The sequence below is a fragment of the Haliotis cracherodii genome, unplaced genomic scaffold (assembly GCF_022045235.1).
Source record: "Haliotis cracherodii isolate W230 unplaced genomic scaffold, xgHalCrac1.p SCAF_12, whole genome shotgun sequence".
Classification (NCBI taxonomy): Eukaryota; Metazoa; Mollusca; class Gastropoda; order Lepetellida; family Haliotidae; genus Haliotis; species Haliotis cracherodii.
In genome coordinates, this window is record NW_027266267.1 from 19,174,818 (window position 1) to 19,193,278 (window position 18,461).

Below are 18,461 nucleotides of genomic sequence, written 5' to 3' on the forward strand. Positions count from 1 at the left end.
TGTCCGAAAAATCATCAATCCCAAGCCTTTCGGCAATGTCACATTCAATTCCGTCGGGATCTGTGCCAGTTCTAGAGTTAAGGTCGCCACCAATCAAAATACTACAGTCTCCAAATCTTTGTAACACGTCAAGTAGTGATTCAAAGAATAAACTTATACCACACTTCGTTGTAGCCGATTTATACCAGGTTGAGCCCTCAGGATGGACATATACACAAGCTACAATGGTGTCCTTTCCCAAACAAAATAAGCGCTTGTCCAGTACGATGAAAATTCCGTTGGGACCGGTCACACAACCTTTCACATATTGGACTAGGTGTTGTTTTATCAAAACAACCAGACCACCTGACAGTCGCCCAAAAAATGATATTTGCTCAGCTGGGATGGAGTGAGTAATATATCCGGGGAAACATAGTTGACTATCACTATGGGATGACCATGTTTCACATAAACTGATGACATCAAATTGGTGTATGAATGAGATAAAGTCAGTATCGTGGAGCTTCGATTGTAGTCCAGCAATGTTCCAGAATACAAAAGAAGTGGTTAGTCTGGTATTAGAGTTACAGTTACGGCCTTGGCCACACCCCTATCTGCGAAAATCATCTTCATTCTGTGGGTTTCGGACACTAGCTGGCACACCCGCCCTGGGCGGAGTCTTTGTGTCTGGGTGGCCTGGTGGAGACTCATGACGTCTATCTGTAGTCTGCATATGTTCAACCACAAGAACCCCTTTCTTGTAATATCCGCGCTTATTGTTACGTCGTAGCTCCTGCAGCGTCTTCCGTTGGGCTATAGTCAAGTCATTTGCGATTCCGTAACCATTCTCTTTAAGCTTTGGCCGGAGCGCAATCGCCCTGATTTTCAAGTCTAACGACGTGAAACGAACAATAACCGGACTGGGGCGATTTACTGTACTTGATCTAAGACGGTGAGTATTCACAATATCGCTTGGTGTGAACTTACAGTCACTGTCACTGTCACGGGCATGGTCATTAAATACCTCACACACCTCTTCTTTCAGTTGGTGTAAAGTTTCTCCGGGTTTTTGGGAGATTCCATAGATTAGCACATTCTGTTTTCGGCTATATTGCTCCAATTTATCCAAGGAATTCTCCAGCTTTTCAATTCTATCACTTACTTCGGCTGATAATGCTTGACCTGATATTGCTCTCGTGTCGTCCCCCTCCACATTGGAAAGTCTCTCAGCTACAGCATCCAAATCCAAACGAAATATATCTTGCCTAGCTTTAACATCCTCTATGTCATGCTTAATTGAAAGAACAGTCTCATTAAGCCTCCTTGTGTCTGACTTCACGTCTCTAATGTCTCTCGCTAACTCGCCTCGCACTAAACGAAGTTCATGTAAAATCTCATCCTTAACCGCAATAATATCTACCTTAGCAGGTCCGGGGTTTTCTTCAATATCTCCTGACAGCAGTAACAATGATTGCACTTGGTTTGCTGAGTTTCCAAGAATAAAGACTGTGTAGGTGACCAATAATGTAGCTAAGAGCCGATAGCCCAACACATTACCGGGCGTCCATCTCGTCCCTGGTGTATACCGCGTCTCAATATGGCCGACTTGTCGGTACCCACGCGGGTGGGTGAAAGTGCCAATACGTGCTCGCCATACCTCCACCGACACGCCCATGATCTCAGAACGTTCTCTAGATAGTTGAAAACGAAATGTAACAACTATAACAGCTAGGCGCCTCTTTTTTGTTACTTGCTGTTGGTTTCTAGCGGAGCTACCCGTGCATGGCTTGCACTGGCCAAGGGACGCAACTCTAGTCACAGAGTGAGTGAGTGAGTGAGTTTGATTTTACGCCGTTTTTAGCAATATTCCAGCAATATCACGAAGGGGGACACCAGGAATCTGCTTCACACATGGTACCTGTGTCGGAAATCCAACCCAGGTCTTCAGAGTGACGAGCGAACGCTTCAACCAAAAGGCTACCCGACTGCCCTTGACAAATAGTAAGAAAACAACGTGATAATATTGATTGATATTGTGTGAAGCTCTGCTGATTGTAATGAGCGAATGCTCTGTTTTTTCCAGGGAATGTTGGCTTTGAAGAACTCAGCCGCGATACCATCGTGCCGGGATCAGGTACGTTGGTTATATCACAGTTTAGATGTCATCTGAAGCACTTCACATAGTTTGGACGCCTGAAGATGTTTACACAGCTCATAATTCATATAAAATATTCATTCTGAATTCTCACCTAAAACATTCATACTGCTGAGATCTCATCTAAAGTTGTTAAGACAGCTGATATCTCACCTAGTAATATTCATACCACTGAGATCTCGTCTAAAATTCAGATCACAGTTGAGATCACGCTTCAAGTCGTTCACATAGATTTTACATTCAAACAATCTCTAGTACACAGGGAATACGCGTGATCTTAACGTGATCAGACAAGTAGGTCTCTTCTACTGCCGATACGTACCCGATTAGAATGTGTGACAACTTTGCATGACTCGATTATTGAAAGACATGGTGTAGTAGGCTCAAACGACTCCCCCGAAATTTGCCTAGGCTCAAATCACTCCCCTAGCTAGCCTCAAAACACTCCCTCTAGGCTCAGCTAACTCCACCACTGGGCCCAAATGACTCCCTTGTTTTGCATTAAAATGATTACAGAAAAGATCAAACATATCTTGTATTATAAAGGTTTTAACCCCTCTTCCTCATTTTCTATTCTGAATGTCGGGTTAAGAACAATCCCCAATATTTTTTGTCAGATGTTTCAGTACCAGTTATTTTATTACAATTTTATATTTACCTTTATTTGGAAAAACTCCAGGTTCCTCTCTGAAATCACTATACTATTTTTAACCTATAATGAATACTCCCGGCGTTAACGCTTTGACGATGAAACGCCAACTTTCATTGCGGCCGTAGGTTTCTTGATAGCTTGCATAGTGGAGCGTAATGATGACACAAGGGCTACGACACTCTTTACAGGCCATTAGTCATTACGATGAACACCGTATAATAACACACCACCCTTCTGTTACAGGAATAGACGACTTGGAGCTGATAGGCGTGACCAACAGCCCGACAGGGGAGGCAATCACAGGTAATATGATTTATCATACCTCCATGTCAGAATGATGAGATCTGATTGGTCAACGTGATCTTGTTAAAATGTGTATCCCGCCGTGGAGGGAAATAAATTTCTCATCGGGAGAATAAATGCTTTATACCCCGCCACGATCCAAACAGGCTGCACGTGGATTTCTGAGAGGCAGAAAAATCCCTCATACCCTGCTTAGAAGCAAGAAGTCGCATGTGTTTTTCGCGTCAATGTCAATATGGCACAAGTTAACATCAGCTGTTTTCTACCAATTATGAAATTGTTTTAATTCATTTAGAATGTCATATAAAATATGTCGCTAAGATAAATTCGTTGTTGCAGGATCACGAGGGGTCCATGTGTTTTTCTGCGTCCCGCGTCAGGTTTTATGACATTGTGACATAATATTGACATTGCCCCCGGCTCGTGGTATAAAATCAGTTTAAATAATATAGAATGTTGGCAAAGTACATCAAAATGTTAAAAACCCTTAATGCAGACGAGTAAGCACCATTGACCCTGTACGGTTGACATGACGGGGTATACCTGATCCCCAGTAACCAATCCAGCATACATCCAGCAGTATTAACAGCAAATGGCCGGGACAAAAATATGTTCATTATATCCGTCAGGTCGTTATAGGCGTGTTCATTACAAACGTATTTTTACTGTACTTTCTTTTGCCCCGGCAGTATTTATTTGCCTCGGGTTTTGCCGCCATAAATTATGGGTATGTTTTGAAGCTGTGACTACCTATCCCGTATTTAACAATATGCCCCGGCCCAGAATATGATGTTGGGTCCAATAATTAAACCTGCTACATTGAAATGATTGATTGTCCCTCTCTGTTGTCAGCTGTGTGTGCCCCGACACCGCCAGTTGGTGGAGCCCCTCCCCCGCGTCTCGATCCAATATAACGCCGGGCCAATCTCACCACCAGCATCTACTGCACAGCACCTGCACCATCAACTACATCAGGAAGTGCACGGACGTCAGAAATTGTCACCAGTATACCAAAAACTGCACCCATGGTACTTGTTTTAATTCACGTCACGAGACAACTGCTTGGAGGTAATAGGTGAAGGCTCCTTAAGATCAGAAACCTTGGACATGACAGGATTTGACGACAACTGTCACAGTGTATTGTCACGGACCATCAACACATTGTATATGTGTCACAGTGTATTGTCACGGACAATCAACACATTGTATACGTGTCACAGTGTATTGTCATGGACAATCAACACATTTTATACGTGTCACAGTGCATTGTCATGGACAATCAACACATTGTATATGTGTCACAGTGTATTGTCATGGACTATCAACACATTGTATGTGTCACAGTGTATTGTCATGGACAATCAACACATTGTATATGTGTCACAGTGTATTGTCATTGAAATTCAACACATTGTATATGTGTTACAGTGTATTGTCATGGACAATCAACACATTGTACACATGTCACAGTGTATTGTCATGTATTTTCATGGACAATGAACACATTGTATATGTGTCACAGTGTATTGTCATGGAAATTCAACACATTGTATATGTGTCACAGTGTATTGTCATGGACAATCAACAAATTATATATGTGTCACAGTGTATTGTCATAGACAATCAACACATTGTATATGTGTCACAGTGTATTGTCATGGACAATCAAAACATTGTATATGTGTCACAGTGCATTGTCATGGAAATTCAACACATTGTATATGTGTTACAGTGTATTGTCATGGACAATGAACACATTGTATACATGTCACAGTGTATTGTCATGTATTTTCATGGACAATCAACACACTGTATATGTTTCACAGTGTATTGTCATGGACAATCAACACATTGTATTTGTGTCACAGTGTATTATCATGGACAATCAACAAATTATATATGTGTCACAGTGTATTGTCACGGACAATCAACACATTGTATATGTGTCACAGTATATTGTCATGTATTGTCATGGACAATCAACACATTGTATATGTGTCACAGTGTATTGTCAAGGACAATCAACACATTGTATATGTGTCACAGTGTATTGTCATGGACAATCAACAAATTGTATATGTGTCACAGTGCATTGTCATGTATTGTCATGGACAATCAACACATTGTATATGTGTCACAGTGTATTGTCATGGACAATCAACACATTGTATATGTGTCACAGTGTATTGTCAAGGACAATCAACAAATTATATATCTGTCACAGTGTATTGTCACGGACAATCAACACATTGTATATGTGTCACAGTGTATTGTCATGGACAATCAACAAATTGTATGTGTCACAGTAGATTGTCATGGACAATCAACAAATTATATATATGTCACAGTGTATTGTCACGAAGGCAAAGTCAGGTGTGAGGAGTCATTTTCACCAATGGAAGTAGGTAGGAGATGTACAACACAACAGTAGGGAGGCTGTTATATGGCAGTGTATTTATTGTAATAAACAATGATTATAACTGTATTACATTGTTTCTGTTGAGTTTCCCTAGAAGCTCACTGCATTGTATTTGGACAATGATTAGTTGTCAGAAATGTAGGACTGTTTAATGTAAGCAGTTTTGAGGAACTTAATATATTTATATGATTTTGTGATGTTTTAACTTCCGGAAAACCGTGGACTGAGATAGATCGTTTTCGAAGCATCTGGAATATTCTGATGTGATGGCACTGTGTGGAAATGTGCAGTAATTTGTATTGATTTGTAATACATTTGTTGATCGTATACCACTTGTTGGTTGTTTGTTGGTTTCACACTAATTTCTTTTACGTACATATTTCTGGGTTGACATATTGTTTCAATTTGGGAATCGACAGGCTACAATGCCCTAAGATTTGACGACAACAATGTATATCGTGTGTAATACAGGTCTTCCTTTTAGGTTGACGTTATTGATGTACACATACGTAGTGCCCATATAGAATAAACCGACTATGTAAATGATTATAGGATACAAGAGGAAAGGCTACAATACACCAAAGGATGTTGTCGAGTTACAATAAGGGATGTGCCAAGGTGGTTCAGTAGTACCTAATTGGTGTATTCCACACAGGTCTGTACAAAGGCAGTCTTATACAATTTCAGTGTGTACATAATCATCAATTTTCCTTCTGTATCACGATGGACTGTTATTACATCAAGTCAAGACAAACCAGTGATTGATATCATGAGCAACGTCTGACGCCGTCGGGTATCATCACACGCAATCGACCAGTCCAGTCCATCCGGCCCACATTTAGTTGACTCATACAATAAAAAACCAACACAGGGCTGGGGTCCTGATAGAAACATACAAACGCACAGATACAGTTTTATGAGGATCATATCACAAATATTCAGTAAAAGCTGTGCATTGCACATATGAATACACCATGTGCTGTTTGCATTTGTTTCTCCAGTGAGGAAAAAAAATACAGTTCATATACTCTGCAAAAAAAAACCGCAAAGGTATAAAAAAAATCGTAAGATTCTGTCAAAGTGTTTCCAACATCCATACAAAATTATATCCAAAACGAATGTGTACATTTCTGCATGGAATGGGATTGATTTGTGTGGAAAGAATGAAGTACTGCAGACATTTGGTGACTAGATGGAAAATCGCAAAAAACGCAACCACGTGAGAGCCTGGCACCGAAACACACCAGCACGACATGCACGTTCAATGCACTTGTTTGGTAATAAAATCGTTGGAATGCGTAAGATATCAGCCCCGACTGAGGAATCGTTTACGTGCTGAAGAAACTGCATACAGGAAGTGGACAAATTTGGTGGTGGAAGTGTGCCGATGTGGGCATCCATCTCCTGCACTGGTAGAATCGACTTGGTGCAAGTTCCTGGGAACTTAACGGCACAGCGTTACACGGATGAGATTCTTCGACCACACGTCATTTTTAAACAAGACAACGTCCGACCTCACAGCAGTCAACAACATCCTTCCATAGGAATACCAACATCCAGATCCTGCCAAGGCCCTCCACGTCTCCAGTCGGACATTTATGAGATGCACTGGATCAACGACTGCGAGCGCGTCAGCAACACCCACAGGCCATCCGACAGTTGGCACAAGCACTGCAGGTAGAATGGGTGAACAGTTCCCCAGGGCACAATTCGGTAACTGATTTCTTCCATGGGACGACGATGCCAGTCAGTTTGGACACTAATGGTGGCCATACACGATATGTAGAACAGATGACCTTGAACATCTACTGTTCCATTTCTTCTATATGGAACATGGGTCAATGACAATGATATGTGCCAATTTTGAACAATCGATTACAATCTGTTGATTTTTATATGATGCATAAAATATACAACTTTTGCGTTTGTTTTGCACAATATATATAGACAATGGAGGCAGTCCTGAAAACAATTGTAATGAAACTATATGTAAATACCCCCAAACATCTCAGAGCACGGATACTTTCGAGTGAAATCATTCAATCAGTCAGCTTTACTCAGATATATGACGACGATTTGTAAATAATCGTGTCTGGACCAAATAATCAAGTGATTGATATTACGTGGTGCGGTCAACACCGTCGGAGAATGAAACGCCATCAACCCAGACCACACGATCTGTTAAGTCTCCTCTTAAGATCCGCACAGGGTGCTGGAGACCAAGTGTATCCCCACATCTCGGCGGGACGATGTGTGCATGTGAACAGGAATGTTGCAGTATCTGCCTGCCATACGTTTCTGACAGTCCACACTACGCATAGTCCACACGACAACCAATAGTTAACCCGGCCCTTCCTTTTAGAAAAAAAACCAAAACAGTTGTCGTCAACACAAACTGCCATAAAGCAAATATGAAGAATTGAACTATTAGACATCATAATGAACTTTCAGATACATAATATATAAACAAGCACCAGAACTGAAAAGGCGACTTCTCGTCTTTGGTTACTAGAAGTTCTCTGCATAGTGTTCTTTTGCTGTAGGCGGCGCTAAACAACAAACAAACAAACAAACAAGTACATATTTATATATATATATTTATAATATCATATCATATATACACAAACACACACACACACACTCATACACGCACAAACACACTCACACACACGCATTATACATCGATAATAACCTTTCTTGTAACTGGACACACAAACAGTACATCTATAACATCATTTTGCTAAACTCGACACACGTACAGTACTTCGAAAACATCCTTTGTTGTTACTCGACACTCATACAGTACATTGACAACATCCTTTCTCGAAACTTGACACGTGTACAGCACTTCGATAACATTCTTTCTCAAAACTCAACACACATAGTACTTCGAAAACATCCTTTGTTGTAACTCGACACACATACAGTACATCGACAACATCCTTACCTCGAAACTCGACACACAATCAGTTCTTCGAAAACATCCTTTCTCAAAACTCAACACACATACAGTACTTTGATAACATAGTTTGTAGAAACTCAACACACATACAGTACATCGATAACATCCTTTCTCGAAACTGGACACACGTACAGAACTTCGATAACATCCTTTCTCGAAACTGGACACACATACAGTACATCGACAACATCCTTTCTCGAAACTGGACACACGTACAGAACTTCGATAACATCCTTTCTCAAAACTTGACACAGGAACAGTACTTCGATAACATCCTCTCTCAAAACTCGACACACATACAGTACATCGACAATATGCTTTCTCGAAACTGGACACACGTGCAGTACTTCGATCACATTCTTTGTTGCAACTTTGCACACACACGGTTCATCGATAACATTCTTTGTGGTCGCTCGACACGCAAACCGTACATCGATAACAAACTTAGTCGCAACCTGACACATATACAGCACATCAATAACATCCTTTGTGGTAGCTGAACACACACGGTAGTACATCGGCAATACTGTTTGTGGTAACTCCACACAGGTTCAATACATCAGTGTGATCGCCTTTCCTTGTACATTCAATTATCATTTTCAACTCAACATAAACATAGCACATCGATTTAAACTGTATGGCCGCCGCGTATGTGTGCATATATGTACCTTAAAAACCTCGACGAATAATCGTATAATCGAATAATCTGTAAAGTTGCCGTCAAATCATATAACACCCAACTCTGCTGTCTTGGAGGTCCTGGTGGCTGCACATCAGGTAACCAACTCCATTGGAGAAGGTCCTGGAGAGAGTTAATGACTTCTGACTTTGTTGTCGCTATACACAAAACATGTGTCGATTTCCCAAGCCAGTGCTCTGGACCAGTAGTCGTCAAATCATATCACGTCCAAGGTCTCTGAGCTTCGGGTGCCTTCATGCTGTCACATCACACGTTCATTTGTCAAAGGTCATGACGAGTTTGCTGACGCCTGACACTGTTGTCACTTCACGACACTTGTCCATCATCACACGCACCTATTCAAAACATGATCTGTTGTAATATGCACACATACAATGTGAAATGTCACGTCCAAGCAGTTGTCACGTGTCACCACACACGTGTCATTTGTGCAGTTCTTGGTATACTGGGGACAATGTCTGACGTCTAACCAGTTCATGATAAAGTTGTCGATGCAGGTGCTGTGCAGTAGATGCTGGTGGTGAGCTTGGCCCGGCGTTATATGGGATCGAGACGCGGGGGAGCGACTCCACCAGCTGGCGCCGTCGGGGGGCACATAGCTGACAACAGAGAGAAGTGATCAGTCATTTCAATGAAGCAGGTTCAGTTAATCGACCCAACATAGTTAGGAATTATCATTGAGAGACCTACCACATTGGTGAACTACCATTGAGAGCTCTGCAACATTGGTGAACTACCATTGAGAGCCCTACAACATTGATGAACTACCATTGAGAGCCCTACAACATTGATGAACTATCATTGAGAGCCCTACAACATTGATGAACTACCATTGAGAGCCCTATAACATTGATGAACTATCATTGAGAGCCATACAACATTGATGAACTATCATTGAGAGCCCTACAACATTGGTGAATTATCATTGAGAGCCCAACAACATTGGTGAACTATTATTGAGAGCCCTACAACATTGGTGAACTATCATTGAGAGCCCTACAACATTGATGAACTAACATTGAGAGCCCTACAACATTGGTGAACTATCATTGAGAGCCCTACAACATTGATGAACTACCATTGAGAGCCATACAACATTGATGAGCTACCATTGAGGGCCCTACAACATTGATGAACTACCATTGAGAGCCCTACAACATTGATGAACTATCATTGAGAGCCCTACAACATTGATGAACTACCATTGAGAGCCCTATAACATTGATGAACTATCATTGAGAGCCATACAACATTGATGAACTATCATTGAGAGCCCTACAACATTGGTGAATTATCATTGAGAGCCCAACAACATTGGTGAACTATTATTGAGAGCCCTACAACATTGGTGAACTATCATTGAGAGCCCTACAACATTGATGAACTAACATTGAGAGCCCTACAACATTGGTGAACTATCATTGAGAGCCCTACAACATTGATGAACTACCATTGAGAGCCATACAACATTGATGAGCTACCATTGAGGGCCCTACAACATTGATGAACTAACATTGAGAGCCCTACAACATTGGTGAACTATCATTGAGAGCCCTACAACATTGGGGAACTATCATTGAAAGCCCTACAACAGTGAGGAACTATCATGGAGAGCCCATCATCATGTTTACCTGTGACTGAGAACCCGACATCATGTTTACCTTTATCTTTTTCACCTTGAACGCCTATCAGCTCCAAGTCGTCTTTTCCTGCAAGATATTAGTAATGTCTTAGTATTGTTAGCTTGGCCGCAACGGAAGTGACCTTTTGTATGGAGACTGGACCATGCACAATCTGGACACGTTCTAATCCAAGATGTTGCGTATTGGCTGTGTAATCTCCATCGTTTGAATGTAAACTCCATGTGGGGAGCGCAGCTGTTTGCACAATTTTAACTGTGTGAACAACTTGGAGGTCTCAATTTATTGGATAACTTTAGACGAGACCCGAACTGAGTGAATAGACTTAACTCTGAGATTAGGTTCTGGCGAGATCCCAACTGAGTGAATAGATTTAAGTCTGAGATTAGCTTCTGGCGAGATCCGAACTGAGTGAACAGATTCAACTCTGAGATTAGCGTCTGGCGAGATCCGAACCGAGTAAATAGACTGAACTCTGAGATTAGCTTCTGGCCAGATCTAAACTGGGTGAAAGGATCAGATGAGATCTTACCGTGTGATATAACGACTTACCTGATCTCTCCACGATGTCATCGCGGCTGATTCGGTAATTATATGCAGCCCCTGGAGAAACAGAGCATTCGCAAGATGTGTACGCTGTGGTTTTACAAAGCTACATGTGTATTTTTCTCACAATTAATCAGGGTATTTGATTCAATCTATCACGTTATCTTCTACCTGGTTATTGTCTGAAACACAATCACGTCACTTGGAGACAAGGAACGCAGATCTGACAGCATTTATTTTTCACCCAATGACTTATGACTGCAGATGAAAAAAAATCATTAATCAATAGCATCACATTAAAAAAAATTTTATGTATACTGCCTCTTTGTGTCAAAGTTCAATCATCTTCACTACTTTTGATACCACGGCGCAAGGCGCCATATTTTGTCGTACAGATGGGCATCCCTTTGGTGTGGCACAAACCATTTATCAAGTGTTCGAATCCCGTTTCGCCCTGATGATGTTTCTGGGTTTCTCAGGACTATGTCAATACTGCTGGGTTTCACCCAAGCGGTGAACGTCTGATATTTGAATCACTTCCGGCGTTCCACTCATACACTCACTCACTCACTCACTCACAAAATGGCGGCACTGAGTCATAGTCATTTGGCCAGGGTTGAAAAACAAGGTTTAGTTCCCACATTTTCCTGTATACCTTAAACCTTTTTCTATTGCAGAAAGGAGGTATCTGTACACAATTTTCATTGGGTAGTTAGCTTGCAATGGTGTGCGGGAATTTTCAGGGGGTCGAAATTGCATAAATTGAAGGAAAAAATGCATAATTTGACAAAACTGGCTGTAACATTTTTATTAAGTCATTAAACTATCCAAAGTATGTCTTTGATTACAGGTAATGTGTTCGGTTATCTGAATTTGGAAAACATTTTGTTTCATATAACTGTTATTTTAATTCTCAGTGGAAACATTTGTATAAATCATGTTATTTTTACTTCGATACCCTTGCTTTGCATGCGTTGAAATCCACTTGTTAACAAACCGGATGTCTAGTTCGTTTCGCGATTTTGATTGGACTATCCATAGACTCGTTGGTCCAGCCTATTTTGGCGAGGGTGGAAACTGGACTTTATAGTCAGTTAACGCCCTTGCCTCGGGAAGATGGGAAGATTTCAGAAATTCCATTTACTTCGGATCCTGAAGAATAATTAGGTCATACTTACTAACTTGCAGCGTGTCCTCAGCAGAAACTGAGCTCTGCGGTCGTGGTTGTCGCTGTCGTCTACCTAGAGTAAGAATTGGTGATTTGAAATACATAAAATGTTCTGTCAGTGGTTTGTTAATCATATCATTGTCTGATGAATATTGAAAGCAGGATTCTTTTAAGGATGTCGGCTTGTCCAGGACCGTTTTCTAAGATAGCGAACTCTCTAAACGAAAGGGAGAGAGACTAACGTACATTCTTTTGCGCTAGACGAACTTCAAAACCACCGTTCACACTACAAATAGGCTTATAGGGAAATCACTCACGTGTTTACATTTTTACATAAAAGCAGTGGTTAACTTTTTAAAACATACTAACCACATATGGATAAACAGTTTATCTATGAGAAATCATCATTTTGTTTTATAAGTTTTTTTCAAGAAGTTGATAATAGCGTGTGCAGCGACATTACATGATGACGTCATACAGTGCCATGACGTCACGCGACTAAGTGTAAATCCAGTGACGTCATAGCTGAAGAATATTGCTGGCCTGTTCTTGTCTGTTTGGCCATAAGGAATACGTGACTTGGAAATTGATTACTATTTTGTCTGACGCTGAAGATTTAACAATTTGACTTTTAGTCATAGATTCGCGTCGTCCACGCAATATATCGGCGATAGACGTACTTACATTATGTCGTTCTGATAGACACACATACGTTTTATTCAGCATAATGCCCTGGTAGAAAATGTATCAGTGCAAATGGGTTGCAGTTCCTGGTTTCAACAGTTTACTTAATAAGTAAGGATAAGATTTATGGATGAAGAACTTCTTTATTACAATTAAGAGTGACGTTTTAATGTAGGTTCTAACACCGTTATCACTTGTTTGATGTTAAAACCTACACCGAAGCGTCGCTCTTGATTGTAATAAAGAAGTTGTTCATGCATAAATATTATCCTTACTTACTACTTCAACTTCTAAATGCCTATCAAAGAAAATTACTTGATGTAAATATAAGGCAGCGTTAAACATAACATCCATCTTATTGTTTTGTAAGAGATTTATTTGCGTGTGAAAAGTGTAAGGCTTACAGATATATTATTCCTAATGTAGGCATAAAACAAGAGTTCAAAACACGATCTCTGTGTGGCCTATATGTAGAATATTGTGCCATGTTTATCTGTCCTAAATCTCGCTCCCTACCAGGGTGGTTGAATGTTTAGCACAAATACCACATTAACCCTTATCTGTGCGTTCAACTGCTTCCCGGTGTATGTTGGTCAGGTGATATATTGCACTGACAGCGTTACTATGGATTACATTGTATGTATATGTGTAGGTGCATGAGAGAAAATATATTGACGGAGGTTTCATTCGGGAGACATTATTTGTAACGAGCTCAGTGTCTTTGTTAAATGTGCAGTTTGTGAAGTGACATGAATTGCCAGCTGCACCAACCCAACATATTGTAATGTATGGATATAATTTTGAAGACGCTAGTAGATAATCAATCACACTGACGCCATTATGAGTAATATATGTAATAGAATCATCATTCTCATTTCATGTATGGAAACCAAATGTACAACAGGATTATGTAAGTTTATGAGTAATATATGTAATAGAATTATCAATCTCATTTCATGTATGGAAACCAAATGTACAACAGGATTATGTAAGTTTATGAGTACTATATGTAAATAGAATCATCATTCTCATTTCATGTATGGATACCAAACGTACAACAGGATTATGTAAATTCAGAATAGTTACGAAAAGGAGGATTCCTTGGTGATTAATGTTGAAATATTAGAATATTGTCAACATCCCAAGCAAGAGATGATGTACGAAAAAGCTTTTGTCGAAATGATTGTACATGCATGTAAATATATCCCCCACGAACAGCTCATCTATTATTAGAGACCCGTGAAGATCCGGGGTAGAATTGCGTCCCTTTGGCGCTCCTGAAACCCATGATTGTGGGTTCGGATCCCGATTCACACCGATTATGTTTCTAGGTTTGTCAGCACCATACCCGTGCTCGTGGGTTTCACCGAAGTAGTAAACGTCTGAAACCTGCATCACTTCGGGCTTTGCTCCCACATTTAGCTGACACGCCGTGATATAACTGGAATAATGTTAAAAGCGGCGTTAAGCCCCACTCACTCACTCACTCACACCCGGGGTAGAATAGGTCTTCAGCAACCCATACAACAGAAGTTCTACAACCAGAACATATAGTCAGTACTTACGAACAACCCTCCTCCGACGTCTGATTAACAGAGCCACGACGACAACGACGATGGCGATGATGACGACTACCACAGTCACACACACAGCAATTGCAATGACATATTTTCTATCCATGTTTCCGTTTTGTTCCAGTGAGAGAGTCACCGTCTGCAAATGTTACAAAACATTTAACATATGCATTATGTACCGTTACGCAATGGTCCACATACACAATGACACCCCGCTGGCGTCGTCCACCAGATATACACAAAGTACCTGCCTAACAACCGCCCACGTGTCACCCATAGTGTTGATACGTGGACGGCAGGTTCCCCAGTGCAGTATTACAAATCTACGGTGGCCCATATCCGCCACTGGTGAGATCATTTTTCACTGTATGCCTCTACATTTTATCTTGCGGCCGCCAAATACCTTTCTTGCGGCCGCCAGATACTTCCACTGGTGAGATCATTTTCCCCTGTAAACCTCTATATTTGATCTCACCAGTGGAAGTATTTGGCGGCCGCCAGATAAAATATAGAGGCATACAGTGAAAAATGATCTCACTAGTGGCGGGTATGGGCCACCGTACAAATCGCACCTTGGTGTTCCTACCCGGAAGAAGTTGCCGGTAATTTCCGCGTGGCTTGGCAGCATACCTTCACACTCAGGTTAAGTTGGTTGGTTTCTTGTATAACGCCGCACTCAGCAATATTCCAGCTATATGACGGCGGTCTGTAAATAATCGAGTCTGGACCAGATTAGTATCATGAGCTTCGATCCACGCAATTGGTATCGATGACATGCATCAACCAAGTCAGCAAGCCTGACCACCCGATCTCGTTAGTCGCCTTTTAAAACAAGCATAGTCCCCTTTTACGGTAAGCCTGGGTTGCTGAAGACCTATTCTGTCCCGGATCTTCACAGGTCTCAGGTTAAGTGGTCGGCCCATTATTATTTTAAGTGGTCGGCCCATTATTTTCATGAGTGAATAAATGTATTATGGATGTACTGTTGATGTATTAAACGTTATCCCGCATCATTGCAGGGACACAAAGGCACGGTTAGCACACTCAACTGATAAAACTGTGCATGGCATCGCGAAAACTCAAATCGTTGTTTTTTTACTTATATAAATATACATTTTCTCCTTGGCTTCCCATTGATATGGAATTAGTGATATGTGTTAAGATAGAGATGGTCTCTTCTGAAACGAGTTGTAGAAGAGATTGTGACGTCACTTTTGAAACTAGCTGTAGAAGAGATTGTGACGTCACTTTTGAAACTAACTGCAGACGAGATTGTGACGTCACTTTTGAAACTAGCTGTAGAAGAGATTGTGACGTCACTTTTGAAACTAGCTGTAGAAGAGATTGTGACGTGTGTGGCGGCGAATAGGTCCAGGGTGATCATACTAAAATGGAGATATAAACCCTGGACAATCGAGGATGCAAAAGACGGAAACGGTTAGATGAATATCATCGACACATGTCAAATGGTAAAACGCCATTAAGTCGATATTGATCATATTGTTATTCATTACTCTCGGGGCTGTTGGCTGGCCTAGTGGTTGAAGCGTTCGCTCGTCACGCCGAAGACCCCGGTTCGATTCCCCACAAGCGTGTGAAGCGTAAACCAATACTCACTCACTCGTCACACTCACTTTTGCATAGCACATGGTCAGCAGGACCTGTTGTTGTGTGTTGACCAACGTGCATAGAAATACAAGGATCAAAACCAGGTCCATAGTCACAGGAAACTCTGGTAAAAAGTACTCATGCAACGGGTTGATTAAGGCGTAGTTCCCGGGCTGTATATCGATTTAATCATGTATAGCAAATATGTTGGGAATAGGTAACAAATAATTAATAATATGCTATCATTCCACAGTAGGAGTGAGTTTTTTATGTCGCTGTTTAGTGAGAGATAACTCTTGCTACTAAACAAACACCTAGGGCTGCTCATATATATTTTCATGGGAGGAGTGGGTGAGCGATTGTTTTGAACAATATTCCAGTAATATCACGGCGTAATGTTACTTGTTTGTTTGTTTGTTTGTTTGTTTGTTTGTTTGTTTAACGCCGTACTCAACAATTGTATGACGGCGGTTTGTAAATAATCGAGTCTGGACCAGACAATCCTGTGATTGTTATGATGAGCATCGATCCACACAATTGGGATCGATGACATGCATCAACCAAGTCAGTGAGCCTGACCACCCGATCCCGTCAGTCGCCTTTTGCGACAAGTAAGTCACGGGTGTCTGTCATGTGTACACGACAATGTGTATTCCCTCTTCTTTAGTGATGAAGTATTCTCAATCTTACACAAGGTTAATACAAAACAAAACAATCATTATTATTACCTGTCTGTACACTATACCTACAAGGAGTTCCCCTTGTCAGTCAACAAGACGGTCGTACACGTCGTGTGGGACATCGGGTATGTGTGTACAGGTCTTTTTTGATATTTTATAACACTCATCAAGGGCCCAGTTCTGTAGTTCCGCGGCCCTTAAGAAGAATGATCAATATCGAAATGCGACAGGAACTCCACCGACAACAAGGAAGTAAAAGGGGAATATCAGACAGTGACGTCATTGAATCAGTCGTCGGTTCATTGTGTGTGCGACCAAAACCGGATGAACTCTATAGGGTGGGGTAATCATGTGCACGGCGCCACGTCTCACTTTTCCCACTGTAACACCTCGCCCAGTCTCACTTTCCCTAATGTAACACCTCGCCCAGTCTCACTTTCCCCACTATACACCTCGCCCAGTCTCACTATCCCCACTATAGCACCACGCCACGTCTCACTTTCCCCACTGTACACCTCGCCCAGTCTCACTTTCCCCACTATACACCTCGCCCAGTCTCACTATCCCCACTATAGCACCACGACACGTCTCACTTTCCCCACTGTACACCTCGCCACGTCTCACTTTCCCCACTGTAACACCTCGCTCAGTCTCACTTTCCCCACGGTAACACCTCGCCCAGTCTCACTTTCCCCACTGTAACACCTCGCCACGTCTCACTTTCCCCACTGTAACACCTCGCCCAGTCTCACATTCCCCACTATACACCTCGCCCCGTCTCACTTACCCCACTGTAACACCTCGCCAAGTCTCACTTTCCCCGCTATAACACCTAGCCCAGTCTGACATTTCCACACCTATAACTCGTTGTCGCTCACATTCCCCACTATAGCACCTAGCCCTGTCTCACTTTTCTCACTATACCACGTCCACACGTCACATTTTCCCCTCTAAAACATCTCGCCCAGTCTCACTTTCCCAACTATACACCTCGCCCAGTCTCACTTTCCCCACTATACACCTCGCACAGTCTCACTTTCCCCACTATACGCCTCGCCCTGTCTCACTGTCCATACTGTAACACCTCGCCCAGTCTCACTTTCCCCACTGTAACACCTCACCCAGTATCACTTTCCCCACTATACACCTCGCCCAGTCTCACTTTCCCCACTATACACCTCGCCCTGTCTCACTTTCCCCACTGTAACACCTCGCCCAGTCTCACTTTCCACACTGTAACACCTAGCCAAGTCTCACTTTCCCCACTATAAACCTCGCCCAGTCTCACTTTCCCCACTATACACCTCGCCCAGTCTCACTTTCCCTACTGTAACACCTCGCCCAGTCTCACTTTCCCCACTATACACCTCGCCCAGTCTCACTTTCCCCAC

General features: G+C 41.8%; 2 protein-coding genes across 14 annotated transcripts in view; one reads left to right on the top strand and one right to left on the bottom strand.

The window, feature by feature from the left end:
* The window catches only part of LOC139458224 (uncharacterized), a 79,390-nt gene extending 74,899 nt beyond the window's left edge, over positions 1 to 4,491 (top strand). For all 13 annotated transcript variants that reach the window (XM_071239582.1, XM_071239588.1, XM_071239579.1 and 10 more), the window contains 3 exons: positions 2,063 to 2,113; positions 3,030 to 3,089; positions 3,942 to 4,491. In XM_071239582.1, coding sequence (XP_071095683.1) covers positions 2,063 to 2,113; positions 3,030 to 3,089; positions 3,942 to 4,003 — 173 coding nt within the window. In that variant the 3' untranslated portion in view covers positions 4,004 to 4,491. The remainder of the gene's footprint in view (positions 1 to 2,062; positions 2,114 to 3,029; positions 3,090 to 3,941) is intronic.
* A 3,584-nt stretch (positions 4,492 to 8,075) lies between these two features.
* On the bottom strand, positions 8,076 to 14,956 carry LOC139457621 (uncharacterized). The gene is made up of 5 exons (XM_071238976.1): positions 14,774 to 14,956; positions 12,535 to 12,597; positions 11,363 to 11,413; positions 10,832 to 10,879; positions 8,076 to 9,769 (listed from the first exon to the last, which is right to left on the bottom strand). The coding sequence occupies exons 1-5, from the start codon at positions 14,886 to 14,888 to the stop codon at positions 9,708 to 9,710; spliced, it is 339 nt and encodes a 112-aa protein (XP_071095077.1). The 5' UTR covers positions 14,889 to 14,956; the 3' UTR covers positions 8,076 to 9,707.
* Positions 14,957 to 18,461: the final 3,505 nt, after the last annotated feature.